At 44.2% G+C, this 19720-nt stretch overlaps 1 protein-coding gene across 1 annotated transcript; it reads right to left on the bottom strand.

Annotated features, from left to right (window-relative positions):
• Positions 1–1118: 1118 nt before the first annotated feature.
• ZMPSTE24 (zinc metallopeptidase STE24) lies at positions 1119–17750 on the bottom strand. Its single transcript, XM_079989291.1, has 10 exons — positions 17510–17750; positions 15387–15533; positions 12983–13069; positions 12085–12201; positions 11554–11706; positions 10731–10872; positions 9687–9874; positions 8320–8424; positions 2310–2453; positions 1119–1973 (listed from the first exon to the last, which is right to left on the bottom strand). The coding sequence occupies exons 1-10, from the start codon at positions 17630–17632 to the stop codon at positions 1749–1751; spliced, it is 1431 nt and encodes a 476-aa protein (XP_079845417.1). The 5' UTR covers positions 17633–17750; the 3' UTR covers positions 1119–1748.
• Between the last annotated feature and the right edge of the window lie 1970 nt (positions 17751–19720).

The raw sequence follows: 19720 nt of genomic DNA, 5'->3' as shown, positions 1-19720 counted from the left end.
GGATGGTTTTTTTTTTGAAGTAGATTTGTTTCCTAGCAATTATACTTAAAGTGGGATAGTTCAAGCAGTTTTGGTGAGAATAGAGAAGGTATGCTAAAAATCCAAGAGTTACGAGTCATAATTATTAAATGGCTCTTGAAACTCTTGACCTACATAACATGAAATACATAGCCTTCCTAGAGCAGGTGACACAACTCAGCTTTTTCAAATGTTGCATCGTTTGCAATTATAGATGCCGCGCAATGTCACCTTTTTCTGGCAGTACTTGTGTGCACTGAACAGCTAAATGAACAGGCAGTGCTCCCCCTCCCCACTTTCTATAGTGCCATAGTAGAGAAAGGAGAATGTTGAATTGCTGCCTGTATGATAGACTTGAGAAACAAAGGAGACAGAAGATAATGGCAAGCCGCCACATCTAGGAAATGGCTGCACAGCACCCTCTTTAGGGATTGAATATACAGTGGTACTTTGGGTTAAGTACTTAATTTGTTCTGGAGGTCTGTACTTAACCTGAAACTGTTCTTAACCTGAAGCACCACTTTAGCTAATGGGGCCTGCTGCTGCTGCCGCGCCGCAGGAGCACGATTTCTGTTCTCATCCTGAAGCAAAGTTCTTAACCCGAGGTATTATTTCTGGGTTAGCGGAGTCTGTAACCTGAAGCATATGTAACCTGAAGCGTATTTAACCTGAGGTACCACTGTACAGTGGATGCCCGGGTTGCAAATATGATCCGTGCAGAAGGCACGTTCGCAACCCGCAGCGTTCACAACCCGCAGCACCGCATCTGCGCACATGTGGGTTGCAATTTGGCACTTCTGCGCATCCCCCGAAACCTGGAAGTAACCTGTTCCGGTATTTCCGGGTTTCGGCACGCCTGTAACCTGAAAAATACGCAACCTGAAGTGTCTGTAACCCAAGGTATGACTGTATGACTATTCAGTGATGCAAGTCAACCACGTCAGTTTCTTTTTTCTTGACAAAGAGTATAGCTTTTGTTACATAGTTATTCCTTCCAAACCCCTGCTATCCAGAAAATCAGTGGGTAGGGGGAGATGAGACCAGATAAGTTCCAAACCATCATCATACACACAATATATGGGACACACATAAGCAGGATGTTTCATGAGCTGCAATTTATTCTCCATACCCCATACAGGGAGAGAGGCAACTTTATTTTCTCTGTAAAAAGTAGCCTTTTCATTCATTGCAGGTATGAACTTGGACCTAAAGGGGAAAGTTCACTTTCAGTCCAGAGAGCGTTTGGTTTAAATGCTTGAAATCCAACGGTCAGAAAGGGAGGGGGGAAGGATAGTTATCCAGGATCAGACCCCCTCATTGGATGAGGTAGGAAAGCTAGAAGTTTATCGTACTGTAAGAACACCCAGACAAACTGCTTAAAAGGTACAAAAGTCACATTCAAAGCTTTCACAAATTCAAGCATGGATACTTCAGGTTGTGACAAGTTAAACTTTCCCCTCAAGTACGGCTTTGTTAAGATTTTCAGATAAAACTTTACATGTTACATTCCTTTCTAATTCAGTCCCCGCAAGGTATTTCTCTTTAAAATTCAGTTCCGTAAATTGGATACAGGATTTTTGGGCGCTACTTTCAAATAAGGTGAACAGCGCATGTTGCTATGCAGAATGGTGTGCTCAGGAATGGAATGAATATATATATGTATAGATGGTTTTTAAAAACTGGAAATTTGTTTTGGGATGGAAGCTCCTTTGAGCCAGTAGTTATTTCATTCAGTCTTGCTTAGATTGTTTCAGTGCTTGAAGTCTTTCTAACAGCGGAGGATGAGAATAATGCCACATTGAAAACAACCAGTCTGAAACAGGAAATCCCAGATTATCTTTGTTTAACTTGATCAGAGCGGAATACAAGTCTGTAGCCTTTCCAAGATCCTTGGCAAATGCATCCGCTTGAAATTCAAATCGCCTACTTAATACAGTTAAGCAGAAGGAGAGAACCTGTAAGGGAAACAATATAGGGAAGTTACATTAAGAACTCAGAACATGTTTCAGAATCCTCCAAACCCCAGCCTCATACCCGCTAGCCTTCTGCATGGTAAAGACAATTCTTTAAATTGTATACTACTTCAACAGCTTCTGGGTGTGAAGCAGTTTATAAATCTGCAAAATAAAAACAAAGAAATGCTACACAACTGGTACCACTGAGGAAACTTTAAAAATGAATCAGAATTCTGACAGCATTATTGTGGGACAGGAGGGTTTAAGTCCGCAAAGAAACTACTATAGCATTTCAGCAATAATGGTTTGAGTGTGCAATCAAAAGCAGAACTTTACCTCATTATAAGGAGAGAAAATAAACTGAAAGATGATCAACAGGCCTATCAGGGTTGGCTGAGTATCATAAAATCCAAAAGCTGCAAAGAGCTCCTTTCGACCAATCAACACGGCAAATAAAAAGAAACACAAGAAGGAGTTCATCTAGGAAAGAAAAAGAAAAAAAGAGCAGCATTTGCTGCCTTAATAATTTGTTAGCAACCATTTTTTATTTGTAAAAGTATATACCACCCTCTCTTAAAATATCAGAGCGGTGTACAACAATATAAAAATAAATTACTAAACCTTTTAAAGTGGTATGGGAGCAATCATTAAAATTAGAAAATGTGGAACTGCAGAGTTGGCTTAAAAAGCCTTGAATAGGCACCTGAAATTCAGAAGCGAAGATGCCTGCTGAATCTGTTGGAAGAGTGTACTGCACCATGGGGCCTGTGACACTCAGTACCCAACTTCTAGTGGAGGCCAGCCGGGGCTCTGTAACATGCGGGGCAACTAACAGTGCTCCTCCAAATGACCTCAGTGATCGGGTTGGGATATTGTTGGTTTCTGCTCTCTTCACTGTGCAGCGAAAGGCTTGTCACAAGACAATGTTTACATTCCACAGACAGCATTGCTGTTATGTTTCCCACGGGAAAGGGAGGCTGGATGTGACGTACACTGGTTTCCTGTTTTTCACTGTTCTCACACAGTGTGATTCTCTCCGTGCTTCAGAGGAGAGAGGATGCAGTTTCTGCTCCGGCAGAGACAAGATGTTTTTCTGTAATCTACCAGCTTTGAAATGTAAATAAAGCAACTTAGAGTATGTGCACGTATTCCTCATCATTCCGCTGTGCACTTGGACACTGCTACAAATCAACATTTTGGTTATGGGCCCAGAAGACGCAGTCATCGGAATGCCGGCAAAAGGATCGGAATGCAAAGGGACGGATCGGACGCTATCTGCTCTGCGCGTCAAGATGATTGATGAGGTATGTGCTACTGCTCCGGGCAGCCTGCCAGCTTCTAATTAATGGCTTTATGGCTGGACTTTGAACTTTTATGTCCGTTTGCCGGGAACAGGCAGCGGCTATGGCTGTGCTGGGGAAATCGAAAGTAACTTTTAAAAGGGCTGAAGCAGCTGCAAAAAGTGACGCAGCATGATTTAGGGCAGCAGAGAGAAAGCACTTTTGAACTTGCCTTTGGAATGAGGCTTGAAGCAGCAGAGACGCAGCTTGTATAAAGCAGCTTGTTTAAAGCAGCAGAGATGATGCAGAAGGCTAATGCCAGAGTCATGATGGCCCTTCAGGATGCTTGTGGGATTCCCAAGCTCAATAAGAAGAACTATGTGGACTGGGTTATCTATGCAGAGGCTATTCTGCGGAAAGAGGGTCTGTTTGAGGTTATTACAGACACCCCCCCCAGCTCCAATTACAGATGCATGGAAAGCTAAGGATTCCAAAGCAAGGGGAACTCTTACATTGATAGTATCCCCAGAAGAGCTCTGTCTATTGCGTGATAAGACCTCAGCCAGAGAAATTTGGCACATTTTGAGAGAGGCTCACTTGAGGACAGAAGCTGAATCTACTATGTTTTATTTTAACAAGCTGCATAATATGATGGCTAGCTGCAGAAGGCTGGCTGATGCAAGTGGGGAATCTGAAGCCAATCAGCCACATGCTCAGCTCAGAGTAGCTTGTGATACTGCCATGATTCAGAATGAAGCAGATTGCCAGGGTGATAGCTGCATGGGTAAGGGGGAGACTTCACAGTCGTCATCCCAGAGTGCAGTGGAACCACCAGATGGCGCCAAAGCTTTGAAGGCAGTGAAATGCTACTCCTGTGGACGTCTAGGCCATATGAAGAGGGAATGCAAATATCCCAGGGCCAAGACAGAGCAGCACAGCGGAAGCTCATCGCGTGGAAAAGGCCAGAGCAAAGGCAAAGGTCCAGTGTCCAGGACAACGCAGGACAAAGCAATGGTCTCACGCTTCACTCCAAAAGTTGCAGAGGTCCAGAAGACGTCTAGATCTTTCTTCGTTGTTGATTCAGCGGCAACCCACCACATGTGCAACGATAAGCGACTGTTCGTGTCTTTTACACCGCAGGAAGGTGCGATTCACCAGGCGGATGACCACACAATTCCCAGTAAAGGCTACGGAACTGTTGTTCTTCACAGTTTGGACTTATCGATACAGAATGTACTTTATGTTCCAGATGCCAAACATAATCTGCTCAGCGTTGGACAGATGAATGAGCGGAACATTGACGTTTCCTTTAAGAACAAAAGGTGCATCATCACAAAGAAAAATGATTATGTATTGTATGCTGAATATGTTGATCGTTTGTATGTTTTATATTATGATGATGTTGTGCAGGATGACACTTGTTGCATTGCAGGTTCTAACAAAAGTTTGCATTGATTTTCATCGAAAATTTGGTCATTTGGGTTTTGAGGCAGTATCTAAAATGCCTGCCTTGGTTGAAGGTATGACTATTAAACCCTGCAGGTACCACATGAAGTGCAAGGCATGCGCAGCAAACAAGGTGAAAATGGCTGCGAAAGGTAAGGTGTCTAGTAGGCAAGCTACAGAACCATACCAAATTGTTCATGCTGATTTGGTTGGACCACTAGCGCCCTCTTTGGGTGGAAATAGGTACTTCATGGTTCTCATTGATGCATTTTCCAGGTATATTCATGTGTACAATCTCAAGCAGAAATCAGAGGCTTTTCCTAGGTTCAAGGAATTCTGTGCTTGGTTGGAAAATGTGCATGGTAAGAAGGTAAAGACTCTTTTCACTGATCGCGGGGGGGAATTCACTTCTCAGCAGTTTGAAGCTTTTCTGACTGAGAAAGGAATTCAACACGATTTGTCTAGTCCTCGCTCGCCATGGCAGAATGGACTTGCGGAACGAGCAAATCAAACATTGCTTCAAGGGTTAAAAACTTTGCTACATGATGCAAATCTTCCAGAGAGTTATTGGGCCGAAGCTCTCTCATGTTTCACTTACAGTTATAATCGCAGGTTATCTTCAGCGATTGGTTGTACCCCCTATGAGAAGATGTTTGGCAAGAAGCCATACATCAAACACATGAGAATTTTTGGTTCTGACATGTGGGTTCACTCACCACAAAACTCCAAGTTAGACAAGCGTGGTTTGCATGGTATCTTTCTAGGTTATGAGAAAGGTTCTTACAGAATAAGGATGACTGACTCTAAGACCATTAAGCTCACAAGAAGTGTTGAGTACAATGCCAAGTGGGGGGAGAATGTGGGAATTTTCCAATGTTATCCTGAAGACAGTGATGAGACTGAGGATAGTCAAAAGCAACCACAGCAACCCACACCCACTGATGAAAGTTCTGATTCTGAGTCTGAAACTGAATAGGGTGATTCAGAGGATTTCAAGAGTGCGAAAGCCTCTATGCGACCCTCTGAAAGCTCTGATCAGGAATTGGAGGAACCATTGTTCACAATAGGTCGCTTTTCTCCTAAGAAGGAAGAGGAGAGTGTTGAAGACTTAAGGCTAATTCGCAGGTCACAAAGAGCAACAAAAGGTAGACCTCCAAAGAGATTTGCTGATGAGTTTGCTAAGATAGCAGTAACAGCTGTTAAAAGCTCCAAGAAGGTATTTGAACCTTCAAGTTTCCAAGAAATCCAGGATTTGGATTCAAAGGAAGCTGAGCCATGGTTAAATGCCATGAAAGCTGAGCTTGATTCCTTGGAAAGGAACAAAACATGGGAACTTGTTCCAATAGTTCCAGGAATGAAACTGCTTGGAAGCAAATGGGTCTTCAAAGCGAAGACTGATCAAAATGGCAAGATAGTCAGACACAAAGCCAGATTGGTAGCCAGAGGTTTTGCACAGGTACCAGGTGAAGACTATCACGAGACCTACTCACCCACAGTGAGGTATGAGAGCATTAGGCTTATGCTCAAGCTAGCTGCAGAGGAGAATCTACACATTAGTCACCACGATGTGAATACAGCTTTTCTGTACGGATCTCTAAATGAATCACTTTATATGCTTCCACCTGATGGCGTACAGGTAAAACAGGGATTTGTTTGTGCTCTGAAAAAGTCCCTTTATGGTCTCAAACAAAGTGCACGGTGTTGGCACACAAAACTCACTGAAGTATTGTTTTCTCTAGGTTTTAAGCAAGGAAAAGCTGATCCTTGTGTATTTGTCAAAGAGGAGGGGCAAAAGAAACTGTATTGTTTGTTTTATGTTGATGATCTTTTATTCTTTTGGGATGATGTCACAATGTACAATAACGCCCTAGCTCAACTGAAAGAACACTTTGACATGAAAGATCTTGGTGAGGTAAACAACTACCTATCTCTGGAAATAGAGAGAGATCAAGATGGTAACATTCTAGTACACCAGTCACGGAAAATTGCTGATGTGTTAGGCAAACTAAACCTGATGGATGCTAACCCTGTAGACACACCGATGACAACAGGTTATCAGGTAGATGACACTGAAGAAGCATTTTCTGACACTACACTGTACAGAAGTGTGCTAGGCAAGCTAAACTTCATTGCCAGATGTTCAAGACCTGACATTGCTGTTAGCTGTAATTTGCTAAGCAGACAAGTCAACAATCCTACTGTTAAGGATTGGAAAGCTCTGAAACGCGTAGCGCGGTATTTGAAAGGCACTATGCATTACAGACTGAGATTTAACAATCAGAAGTCTGGTGGTCTTGAGATATTTGCAGATGCAAGTTTTGGAAGTGACACTACAGACAGGAAAAGTACGTCTGGAGTTTGCTATATGTACAATCAGGGTCTATTTGATTGGTCGTGCAAGAAGCAAACAACAGTTAGCTTAAGTACTTGTGAAGCTGAACTGAATGCACTGTCTTATTCACTTAAGGATTGTGAATGGTTGTTACAATTGTGCAAAGACATGAAAATTCCTGTCAAATGTCCAATCCAGGTTTACCAGGACAACAAAGCATGTTTGGCTTTGCTGAATTCTGAAGGTTGTAAGCAAAGCACGAAGCACTTGCAATTGAAGGTGCAACATGCTAGGGAACGTATTCAGAAGGGACTCGTAACGGTGTCCTATATGTCAGGTAAGTTGGGTTTGTACTGATATTGTACGAACACGCTGCCCAGTGGTGTTCACAGAAAGGGGGAGGATGTTGGTTTCTGCTCTCTTCACTGTGCAGCGAAAGGCTTGTCACAAGACAATGTTTACATGTTTACATTCCACAGACAGCATTGCTGTTATGTTTCCCACGGGAAAGGGAGGCTGGATGTGACGTACACTGGTTTCCTGTTTTTCACTGTTCTCACACAGTGTGATTCTCTCCGTGCTTCAGAGGAGAGAGGATGCAGTTTCTGTTTTTCTGTAATCTACCAGCTTTGAAATGTAAATAAAGCAACTTAGAGTATGTGCACGTATTCCTCATCATTCCGCTGTGCACTTGGACACTGCTACAAATCAACAGGGCTCAGGCGGGCCTTAAGATGTCCCGGACCCAAGTTATTCATGGCTCTGCAGATCAGCACAAGCGTCTTGAACCTGGTCCAGTAGCGCAGTGTAGATGTTTTAAGAAAGGCATCACATGCTGTTAGCCATCTGCCTGTATCAGCAGTCTTGGCACTGCATCCAGCAGCAGCTGGAGCTTCCACACCTGGGACCAAAATACAGGTAAATACATCCCCAGCCACTGTGGCTTATAGCAGCTTCCAAGGACCACAGTGCAGGGGAGAAATAAGAGAAAAGCTAACCTTCACCCCAATGCACCTAAGCACTGATGCAGTCCGTTTCCATCCCCCTGCCCCCGTCTCCTGGACTGCTTTTAAAGTCTTAAGAGGGGGAAAGTGGGAGGTCAATCAGATTTCTGTGTAATGGGCTGTTCAGCTCTAAGTCACCTCTCTGTTAACACGCCTCCCCACTTACACTCTTGCTTGCCCACGTTCCTTTTCACTACTTCCATAACTAAAGGAATGGCGCTGCATGTCAATATAAGCACACTCAAGCAAAACCCATGGGAATTTCCTCGGTGCTTTCTGCTCACCTGGCTGATAACGATGTTTTTAATTGTGTGGCCCAGTTTCCAGTGCCCCAGCTCATGACCCAGCACAGCCAAGACTTCTTCATTTTTGCAACCTTGCTTCTTATTCTAGCGTAAAGGGGAGGGGGGGTCAGGAGGAGAGAGAAGGAACATGTTATCCAAGCATGAGCAAAGACCATCTTCCAAGCTCACGAATGCAGGACAGGAAGCAGAAATTCTTCACATGATACTTTGTGAATGGCTTTCCTACTCCTGGGTGTTTTTTGACACTCTTTTGACTCTCTGGGTCCTTAGTCACCCCCGCTGCACAATCTAATCAATCCCAGAGGGTCAAGACCGGACACTTTAGGAAAGCCCCTTTTAAATTTTGATAGTTTACATAACCAACCCTGGGACCATAATACTGTATCTGTAGGCCTCCTGTCAGGGTTACCCCTTCCAAGATGGCTCATAATATAAATATTTTCAAGTATATTATCCTAATGCACGGCAGAACACATCTAGCCATGCAATAACAGCAACAGCTCAAAGTGGCATCAGAAGAATAAGGTAGTTGAAAAGTTGATTTCAAAATAGGGTTTCCCTAAAAATAAATAAGAGAGGAAGCAATGCTTAACTCCCTGGGAAGAGATCTACGAAGCTGGCCTAAGGGTTGAGCAAAGAGCCCTGTTAGTGAAAGGCGCCAAATTGGTGAAGGATGGCTTAGCATTATGCATAGACCAGACCTGCATCCTTATTGCCCACTGAACCTTTGGTGACTGAATTCCAGCTCCACACAAGTACTGGTGATTCAGCTGATTCATTGACAGCATTTAATGGAGCTACTGTAGAAAAGCTCTGGTTGCTCAGAGCTTTGTCCTAAAAAGAAATGTGCAGAATAGCAGGGAACAGAAGTTCATAACTACAATGAATTATGAGCCACATTCTGGCTTTGGGGTTATTGCAAAAATGGGAAACCATTCTCTCGCAAGCGACCTCCCAGGGGCTGCATGGCAGTGGTGGGTGTGGCCAGAGGCAAAAGTAAGGGGGGGGGAACATGGGTGACCTCTCTTTGTGCAGAAGGCTACATTCCACCATCGATGCAAAGGAACATGATGCAAAGGAACAGGGTCAGTGAAGAGTGTGGCCTGGGGATAGCCCTGAGGGCCAGAATAGAGAGGCCTGGATTTGGCCTCTGGACCTCAGGTTCCCCAGCCCTGAGTAAAAGCCACCTACAACCACTTTAGCATTTATTGCCAAGGATCTGATGTGCACACTTGCACTCCCTGAACAATTGTCCTTGCCTTCTTTCCAGTCCACCTAGGAAATCTTAGATCAGAATGGCTGCACCTTAGTGATATAACCTTCCCCCATCCAATCTGGATGCTTACTTTGGTTTTAGCCTTTGCCTCGGCATCTTCCCCATCTCCTCCAGCCACCTGGTTCTCTGAGCCAGGCTCCTCAGGGCGCTCTTTGTTAAGGGCAGAATAATCCTCCAAGAGAGTGTCAAACAGCACGATACGCTTGTTCTTGAAGAAGCCGTAGAAATAAGCATTGCTGTGGGAAGACCGTTTGGAACCTGGGGCAGGTGGGAGAAGGGTGGGAACGAAGTCACATTACAGAAGCAAGCAAGTGAACATGTCCCCTTGATCTTGGGGACAGATTTTAACTGGGGAGGGAAGTCCACATGAATCTGTCCTTCAGCCGAGATTGTCAGCTGGCCCAGCCCTTGGAGGTCAGGTGGGTGACTACTGCTGGCCCCTGTGAGAACAGACTGCAGGACTAGATGGGCCTTTGGCCCAACCCAGCAGGGCCCTTCTTATAAAAGACACTTCCTTTGATGGTACCCTATAATGGTGATCCTTCTGTCCCTCCCCAGGAAAGCATGACTGGTGGCATTGCATGTTGTCTACCCTGTTAGTCCAAGGGCGATAGGCAACTAAGTAATACAGTGGTACCTTGGGTTGAGTACTTTATTCGTTCCGGAGGTCCGTACTTAACCTGAAACTGTTCTTAACCTGAAGCACCACTTTAGCTAATGGGGCCTCCTGCTACCACCACGCCGTCGGAGCATTTCTGTTCTCATCCTGAAGCAAAGTTCTTAACCTGAAGCACTATTTCTGGGTTAGCGGAGTCTGTAACCTGAAGCGTATGTAACCCGAGGTACCACTGTACTTGCATCAACAGGCTTCAGTGGGTCTACTCTACGAAGAAGATTGGCTATCACCCCAAATTTTTACAATCTAAAATGGATTGTGGTAAATATGGTAAAAAATATAGTAAAATGATAAATATGTAAGGGTGTAATGTATTGTAAGGGTGTAATGCATTTTAAGTTGTGTTGGGGTTGGACCCTGATAATATATTCTGCTGTTTTCCTATCATCACGAGCTGCCTTGTGACATGTGCTGTCCCAGAGATGTACGGACTCTCACCTTCCACCACATACACTTTGGTCAGAGGAAAGTCTATATTCTTTGCCATCTCCTCAATCTGCTGCTTCAGCTCTCCTTCAGGGAGTGGGATGAATTTATCGAACAAGGGAGCAATGTAGTCTGCATAGATTGTGACAAGGACCTACAGTGGAGCACAACTGTTAAAACAGAGACACCTTAGGCCAGTTTATTCATCATTAACATTTATCTCCAGGAATGCGCAATACAACGTCAAAGGCACTTCTACATAAGCGAGAATTGCAGTAATCCAGCCTAGAGTTACTAATGCAGTGGTGGTGCACCTCAGGTCCGGATATTATTGTCAACATACTGATGACACCCGGCTCAAAATTTCCTAATGACCGCCTTCAACAGCTTCTTTTTTTGGGGGGGGGGATCCATATACACTGCAGTGGGCCCCAGAAATCCTGTTGGCACCCCTTCTGTCACACACAGAAGAAACAGCCTCCTCTAAAATGCTGCTTGGTATATTTTTAAACGTGTATCAAACTTAAACATCAACTACCTGATTAAGCAAGACACATTTTTATTTGATTCTTTAATTAAATGTTGTAGCCAGATATTAAATAGCGCTTAACCTGGACTAGATTGTGCCCCCTGCCACAGCTGCCAGGTTAACTAAATAAGAATAATTTAGTTAAACTGACCTGTTAGCAAAGTTACAGTTTTACGGGACAAGATGGAAAGGAAACCATGATAAGCAGGTAAGCCGTTTTAGTGACTTGAGACAACCAACTCCCCCATTTAATAAGAGTTACACTTGAAGCAATTCTGGACACGGCAGACTGCATCACATACTCACCAAAGAAACTACTAAGGTGAAAAGCCATGCATAAATGAAGAAATAGTCTCCACCTATTTTAATGATGTAAAGTAGAAGTGACGTTACTGGCAACAGGATACACTGGGTCACTATAAACTTCTTGATTGCATCTTTAAAAAAGAATCCCAGAGTCTGCAGAAGAAGAGATAATTAAGATGAAATGTTTGGAAGCCAGCTATGTGAATATATAAGAGGTTCAAAAATCGCAGGCTGTTTAGCCCCACTCAAAACTTGTCCAGGCCATTGGAGAACAGTTAGATGAAACAGGAGAATCGGAACAGCAGGCATAAAGAACTGATGGTCTTCCAGATGGTGCTGAACTACAACTCCCATCAACCCTAGCAAGCGTGTCAATGATGGTGGTGGTTGTTGTTGTAATTCAGCAGCATTTGGAGGGCCAAAGGCTTCCCACAGCTCCGTTACAGATTTAAAAGCCAAATAAGCACAAATCCAACAGGCAATGAAAGGAAACTGCTATCAATTTAGCAGCCAACAAATACTATAAGATACCTGCTGGTTGAAGCCATGTTTTTCCTCGATGACGAAAGTATTATAGAGGCTCCATGGAAGACCGGTGACAGCACTGAAGAGTGTAGCAAGCAGCAGGAACACCAAGGACTGAACAATCTATGCGTAAGGAGGGGGAAAAGTCAGTACTTCCCTAACTTCAGACATACTGGGAGGAATTCAATGCCATGCTATTACGATTGTTCCATCAGCGCAAGCATCCCTGCTTTCCAGATGGAACCATCCCCATTGTGCTAGTGGGAGCCAGATGGAATGAGTGCCTTTCTCCTCCCCCCACATACTGTTCTGGGGATTATCCCAACATTGCCTCCATGCCCTGCTTAAGGTAAAGGTAAAGGGACCCCTGACCATTAGGTCCAGTCATGGCCAACTCTGGGGATGCAGCGCTCATCTCGCTTTACTAGCCGAGGGAGCCGGCGTACAGCTTCCGGGTCATGTGGCCAGCATGACTAAGCCGCTTCTGGCGAACCAGAGCAGCGCACGGAAACGGCGTTTACCTTCCCGCCGGAGCAGTACCTATTTATCTACTTGCACTTTGACGTGCTTTCAAACTGCTAGGTTGGCAGGAGCAGGGACCGAGCAACGGGAGCTCACCCCATTGTGGGGATTTGAACCGCCGACCTTCTGATCGGCAAGCCCTAGGCTCTGTGGTTTAACCCACTGCACCACCTGCACTGCTTAGGGACTTCCTATAAAGGCATCTGGCCTGCCACTGCAGGAAAACATAGTCTTGAACAAAATCAGCCTTTGGTCCCATTCAGTAGGGCTTTTTCCATGTTCTTATTGCTCATATTTAAAAAGGCAAAGGGAATAGCAGCTGAAATTTTATTAAAAATGGATAGTTTAGTTACAGGTGGGGGGGGGGGACACAGGGACCTACCTCATATTCAGGCCCAAAACCAGCACGAGCTGAAATGTCTCCAGATACAGACCAAAGGAAAGGGATTCCTCCACAAAGAAGGATCACCTGTAAAAAGCCAACCCACAGCTTTATGGAACAGGCTAGCCCCGAAGTTTAGGAATCTCATGAAAAACAAAATCAAGCCTCTCTCATCCTCTGCCTTTGCACTACCGTAAGAGCACCTTAACAGGGAAGAAGAGATACAAATAAGAGAAAAAGAGCATCTTTCCTGTTAATAGCCATGAAGAGGGAATTTCAGCTGACGCCACTTCACACCTCACCCAGCAAGCTGCCCTTATCAGAATCCCCTCTTTGGTACAGCTATTATGGAGTAAGAACCGTGCCTGCTAGATCTTAAACTAGTGACATATTTGTGGCTTTTTTGTTTTTTTTAAAGCAAACAAGGGTCCCATACTGCAGGCTAGGTCCAGGATCAGCAAAACTGCTGAAGACTACTGCACTAACCCATTGCCCTCTAGTTACAATGGCTGGAATCCAAAGTGGTGCTAAGTTACTCATTTGGTTAGCACAAGGCTCCCCCTCCTCTGTACGTCCACTAAATCTGTTCTGGGGGTTCCCCTTACCTTTCAGAGCAGATTTGGGGAGAGCATGGGGCACATGCAGGTGGAGGAAGCTGAGCTGCGCAAGCACAAATCCTTGTGCTAATAGAACGAGGGAGCTAGATAGCACCCACCGAACCAGAAAGTCAGTGTTGTGCAGGGGCTAGTGTGTGCTGAGCTAGGATATGAAAAATCTAGCTGCCAATGCCCACTCAGCTGAAGCGCTTTCTGGTCAGTTAAAGTTCCATCCTGCTTACAGCTATCCTTGGGAAAGCCCTACGGTCTCCCTTCCTTAACTAATCTCATGGGATTTTGTGAAGCCGAAACACCACTCTGAGCTGCTTGGGGAAAGTCTGAAACACAAGCAAAAGTATGAGTCCCATATACCACATTGCTTTCCCCACTTCAAGAGATAGTTCAGTTAAAAGTATCCAGACAACTGAAATGATTGAGCCAAGTGGAAAGCACCCAGGAAAAAAAATCCTAGCAGCTTAGTGTCTATTTTATTTGTATTTACTTGAATGCACCTGTTATCCTTGCCTTCAGGTCAAGAAGTACTCGTAGGGTAGCAGGCAATTAGAAAACAAAACCATCAAGATTATAATATAAGACTAAAATCAACAACATGGAAAACTAGGGGGGGAGGGGGAGAGAGAGAGAGAGAGAGAGGGAGGGAGGGAGGGAGGGAGGGAGGGAGACAGAACAGCAATTCACACTGAAAGCAAAAGGCAACTGCAATCTTATATATCTACTCAGAAGTAAATCCCACTGGATTCATTGTAGCTTACTCCCAGGTAAGTTTTTATAGGATCACAGCCTAAGAGGCCTTGGTAAATGGGTAAAAGTATTTACAAAATTTGGGCAATTTCCTCCCTTTCATGGCAAGCCATCATTTGCCATTATATGCAAATCAGTAAGCTATGGTTTGTGCTTGCCTTCCAAGTCAGATTATGATCTATATATAGATAGATATATGACAGCATTCAATTTTGTATGAGACTCTTTTCTGAAAGCAAAGGACAAACCAACGCTTGTCAATCTGAATATAAATGGCAGACAATTGTTTGCTGCAAAAGAGGAATTGCAGTAGGAGAAGAAATCAGGGCTTACTCATGTGATGTTAAATCATGGTCCATGTAGCAGCAAACCATGGTTTGGTGTCACATCTAAACCAGCTGAGTGTCACAAAGTCTAACAGTTTCAGTCTGACCCCATTATTAAATAAGCAGCAAAATCATTACAGACAGCATGCATCATCTCCTGACAGAAGCATTTCTAGAAAAAGCATTGCACCCCCTAAATTCTATGTCACTGGCCGAACAGTGTTCTAGCACAAGGGAGGGCAGAAGGTAGATCTCTGGGTGATTTTCAGTGGATTCGTAAGGATCTATGACTCCCATTTGTTTAATAGCAACAAAATGACTGTCTCTGTCCTAATTGTGCTGCTGAAATAAAGGAAGCTTGTGGGGTGGGTGTGGCATAAATTAAATTTTATGTAAAAAGACTGTGGGTTTCATTCAGCTCAAAACAAATTCCCAGGCTCATAATTCTTTAAATCTATCAGTATACCATTTACATGAGGCTCCAGTGATGGACTGTGGGGGTTCTAGTAAAAAAAGGAGGAACCCCACAAGTCTGAAGACTGTCCTAAGAAATTGAAATACCAGAAGATTCTTACATCCTGTCATAGGATTAGGCTTGATATTGTGCATTTTCTGATGCTTAAATGAAAATCTCATTCCCAATACATTTTGAAATACTATTTTACATTCTAACTAATAAAAGAAAAACCACAGAACTTAGGAGGAAAAAGAGATACTTACTGTGCCCTCTATCTCTGAGTACAGCCCTGACCAAAAGCTGAAAGCACTTTTATCCAATTGATAAAGGCGAGATTTCTCAAATGTTTCTGAGTCCATGATTGGTCCTAATTCCAGTGGAACATGGGTGGTTGTCCTGTACACAGTCCTCTGAAATATTTTAAACATAGCAGTAAATACAAGTTACCATATACCTTCTAAAGCTCTGTTCTCAGGTGTCACAGGAAGCCCCTATTCTTTCTATCCAAGGATTGTTAGTGACAAAGTTTTCCGAGACTACAAAATGAAACAGGTGATATTGGGATCTCCTCCAAAGCCTGGGCATGCAACAACAAATCAATGGGCCTAAAGAACTAACCTTGTGGGCACTCAAATAAACAAACACCTACAAAAATAGAAGGCAGAAGCTATGCCTAACAGCAAAATGTGACTTTTGCCAAGAGTAATAGAACATTGAGACATTTTAAAGTAGCTGGCAGAACTTCCTAGTTCTACTTGACTACTTGATGGCTCTTCAATGTTCTCCACATTTTCCTCTTCCCTATTCTTTGATTCAAGAGTGGGGGAGTGAGAAAGGAAACATGATATGAGAAATGTGTGGGTGTGGCTAAAGTATTGTCTGTCTCTGTAGCTTCAGAATTAATACCATTAATAAAATTTAAATGGGGAAAATCCCATACACTACAACGTGCCCTAATTTCCACCACAGATTCATTGTGGTTTTTACAAATCTACATAGCCTTAAGCTACAATGGAGGGAATTTGCACAATTCAGTTATTTGAGGCAAACCTTACATCCCATATTTTGAGAAAAGTAAAAGTGTCCTTGGGTCTGATTTTACTGTAGTCTCTCAATGATCCTGTTGTTATAAACCAAGTTTCAGCAATGTACTGAGAAAATTCCTTAAAATTTTTGATACCAGCAGCAGCAATGAGCGAAGTCCAAGAAAGTTTTGCATACACACACCAATAAGGTCTACACACATAACAATCCCGTACATGTTTGCCTGGAAATCAATAGCACTATATCCAATGAGGCTTACTTCCTTGTAAGCATGCTCAGAAAGGTTGCCTGAATGAATTAGGTCTAACAGCAGCATGGTTGCTCTTATCAACCGCTTGCTATGGGTACTTCGGAAGATGCAAGTTTGTAGTCTTTGATCTACTAATTTATTTTAACACTAACACACAATTGCTGTACTAAATCAATCCAAGAACCCTGCTATTAGACAGCTTTTCAAAGTGGGGCACCTTGCTGAAGAGGACACAGAGGGGACAAAGAAGTAATAGTAAATAATCACATCCGCTTCAGCACCATATATGGAGAAAAGAAACAAAGGGCACAATAGGAGACCAACAGACAGGGGAGGACTACTATGGCTCCAGCTGATAAGAGTCCAACAGCATGCAGAGGGCCACAGGTTCTCCACCACTGCTACAAAGAGAGGAGCTAGCAAACCAAAAGCTATCCTATACAGGAAAGACTACAGAAGAGTTAATAAAATCATTTATCGGCTTAGGAAGCATGTGCGGTATTAAAAGCCTTAGATCAGCAGCAATGGATGGGCACCCCCTTCCCAGCTGCCAAAGCAGGGGTGGGGTTGACAGCTGTGAATAAAAGGAGGAACAAAATTCTCAGGTCAGGAGGCTGTTATTTCATGCCCACAGATTTAACACCCAGCTTTTCCTCCCTGGGTGGAACTTAAGGTAGTGTCAACGTGGCTGCCTCCCCACCCAGGACTGCTTAACTTCAGCAAGGGGGGGGGGGGTGTGGCCTCAGGCAACGGGAGAGGCAGCCCTGCAACATATGACCCAGCCTTTCTCAACCTTGGGTGGCCCAGATGCTCCTGGACCACGACCTCCGCCATCCCTAGCAAGCGGGACCAGAGGTCAGGGATGATGGGGGGTTGGTAGTCCAACATCTGGGGATCTAAGGTTGAGAAAGGCGGGCCAGGAGATTCCCCCACCCTTGGCTTGACAGCAACCTCGGGTGCTGGAATCACCGGGAGGGGGGATTTCTGTCCTTCCTCCTCCTCCTCTTCCTCATCCAACGCGGCCAGCTACCAATTGCTGCAACTCAACGGGGCGGGGGGGACATGAAAAGGAAGGGAAAGGTTGCCTCCGACCTGCCGCCAGGCGAGCAGCGCCTCCCACAGGTAGACGGCCCACGAGAAGAGCAGCACCGAGCAGAAGATCCGGCTCTCCAGGGGGGTCTCGGCCCACAAATCGCCCAGCCGCTGCGCCGCCATGCTGGGCCCCCAAGTCCGCCGCTCGACAGCACGCCTGTTCCCTCCGCCAGCTTCCTCCTCGGATGACACCGGCACTCACTTCCGCCTGGGGCGCTTCCGGCAGCAGCAGCAGCAGCAGGAGGAGGAGGAGGAGGGAAGGAACATCTTTCCTCTTCCACTCCTCCCCCCCCCCCTCCATTCAGACAGCCGACCAATCGGATCTGCCGCCTCAGTTGCCGCTGAAACAATCTTGCGGTTCGCGACGGTTGTAGGCGGAATGTTCCGCGGCCGGCCGGGCGAAGGAGGATTAATGGAAATGGGTGAATAGTAAAAGCCTGAAAAGGATGCGGGTCTGAACGGAGCTCCTTTTCGTTGCGTCGCAGGCGAATGATGTCATGCGTGCCGCCATCCCCTCACATCCTCCAACCCCCGCTCCCCTCCCCAAAAAAATTTGTCAATCCCGAGTTGCTCCCCTTTCTATGTTCTGGTGGGATTCCTAAACTTTTTTTTTTTGCTTTTTTTGCTGTTGCTTTTTTATATACTTTATTGGTTTTAAAAACTGTGTAACATAAGTAATCATCAGAAAATGAAAATAAAAATAAACATTCATTCCATAGTTGGTGCTTGTTGTATTTAACCATTTGTAGTTGGATTCAACATGACCTCCGGTCCCCCCCATTGTGGTTCCCTGATTACATTCTTTATCTGCACACTAAACTTTGTCTCCTCTAGGCTGTTTCAATTACATTAATTTTATAAGATTCTCCTATTCTACACAGAAAGTAAATCCAGACCTGCCAACGGATTTATATTTTTGCAATGTTCTTTTAAATAAACTCTGTATACATCCCACACTCCACTGAATTTTTCATCGGTAACATCTCGGAACCTTGCTGATAATCTGGCTAGTTCTGCATATTCTCGCAATTTGTTTTGCCAGTCTAATTTGGATGGGATAGTGTCTCCTTTCCAACCTTTTGCAGTTGAAATTATGAAATCACCTGACATATATGAAAATTCCCCTGAATTTCTTTGAGATTTCATTACTCATTATACCTAGCAGAAAGGTTTCGGGTTTCTTAGGGAAAGAGCATTTAAACATTTTAAAAAATTTGTTATGGATCATCTCCCAAAATTCTCTGATCTTTTAGATGATAGGCTAAAACTCAAAATTTTTGAAGGAATCTGAAATCACCTGACATACTGGATGCAATATTTCCAATTGAATGAGACCTTCCAAAAAGATTTTTTAAAAACCAGTTTTTCCACAGTACCTTCGAGACTTGAAAAAGATTTGATTCAAATTAAATATAAACCACTCTCTAAAATGTATAGGCTACTCCTTGACTGGGAGGTCAAGGAGGAAGAAGTCAAATCTGTAATGGTGCAGTGGGTCAGGGACTTTGGCTACAACATCCAAATGGAATCATGGGAGAGGCTTTGGAGGGAAGATATAAAATTCACAGAATGCTATGATGTAAAGAGAACTGCATGAAAATGCCCTACAGGTGGTATTTAACACCTGTCAAACTGGCCAAAATGTTCAGATTTAGGCCATACACCTGTTGGAAATGCAGGAAGGCGGAAGGCACATTGATGCACATGTGGTGGGATTCCTAAGCTTTTAACAAGATATAAAGAGCAGGATAATGGGAAGGCCTACCCCAGACTCAGTTCTGCCTGTTCTCCAAAGACATATAACCTTGGAGAAAAGGCTGGAGCACTGAATTTTCCCAAAAAGGCTGTTTTTAAAGGAAACGGTATGCCCCCCCCCAAAAAAAAAACCCTCATGCAACATTGAACCTGTTTTGGCTACTGCAGCATGACATCTCATTAGGATCTTAGAACTGTAGTGCTGGAAAGGAAGGAACCCTAGTCCCTAGTCCAGAGGTCAGCAAACTTTTTCAGCAGGGGGCCAGTCCACTGTCCCTAAGACCTTGTGGGGGGCTGGACTATACTTTGAAAAAAAAAGAATGAATCCCTATGCCCCACAAATATCCCAAAGATGCATTTTAAATAAAAGCACACATTCTACTCATGTAAAAACATGCTGATTCGCGGGCCGGATTTAGAAGGCGATTGGGTGAGATCCGGCCCCCGGGCCTTAGT

This window comes from Podarcis cretensis (genome assembly GCF_951804945.1).
Source record: "Podarcis cretensis genome assembly, chromosome: 8".
In the NCBI taxonomy this organism is placed as follows: domain Eukaryota; kingdom Metazoa; phylum Chordata; class Lepidosauria; order Squamata; family Lacertidae; genus Podarcis; species Podarcis cretensis.
This window is presented reverse-complemented; position numbering and strand designations above follow the sequence as displayed.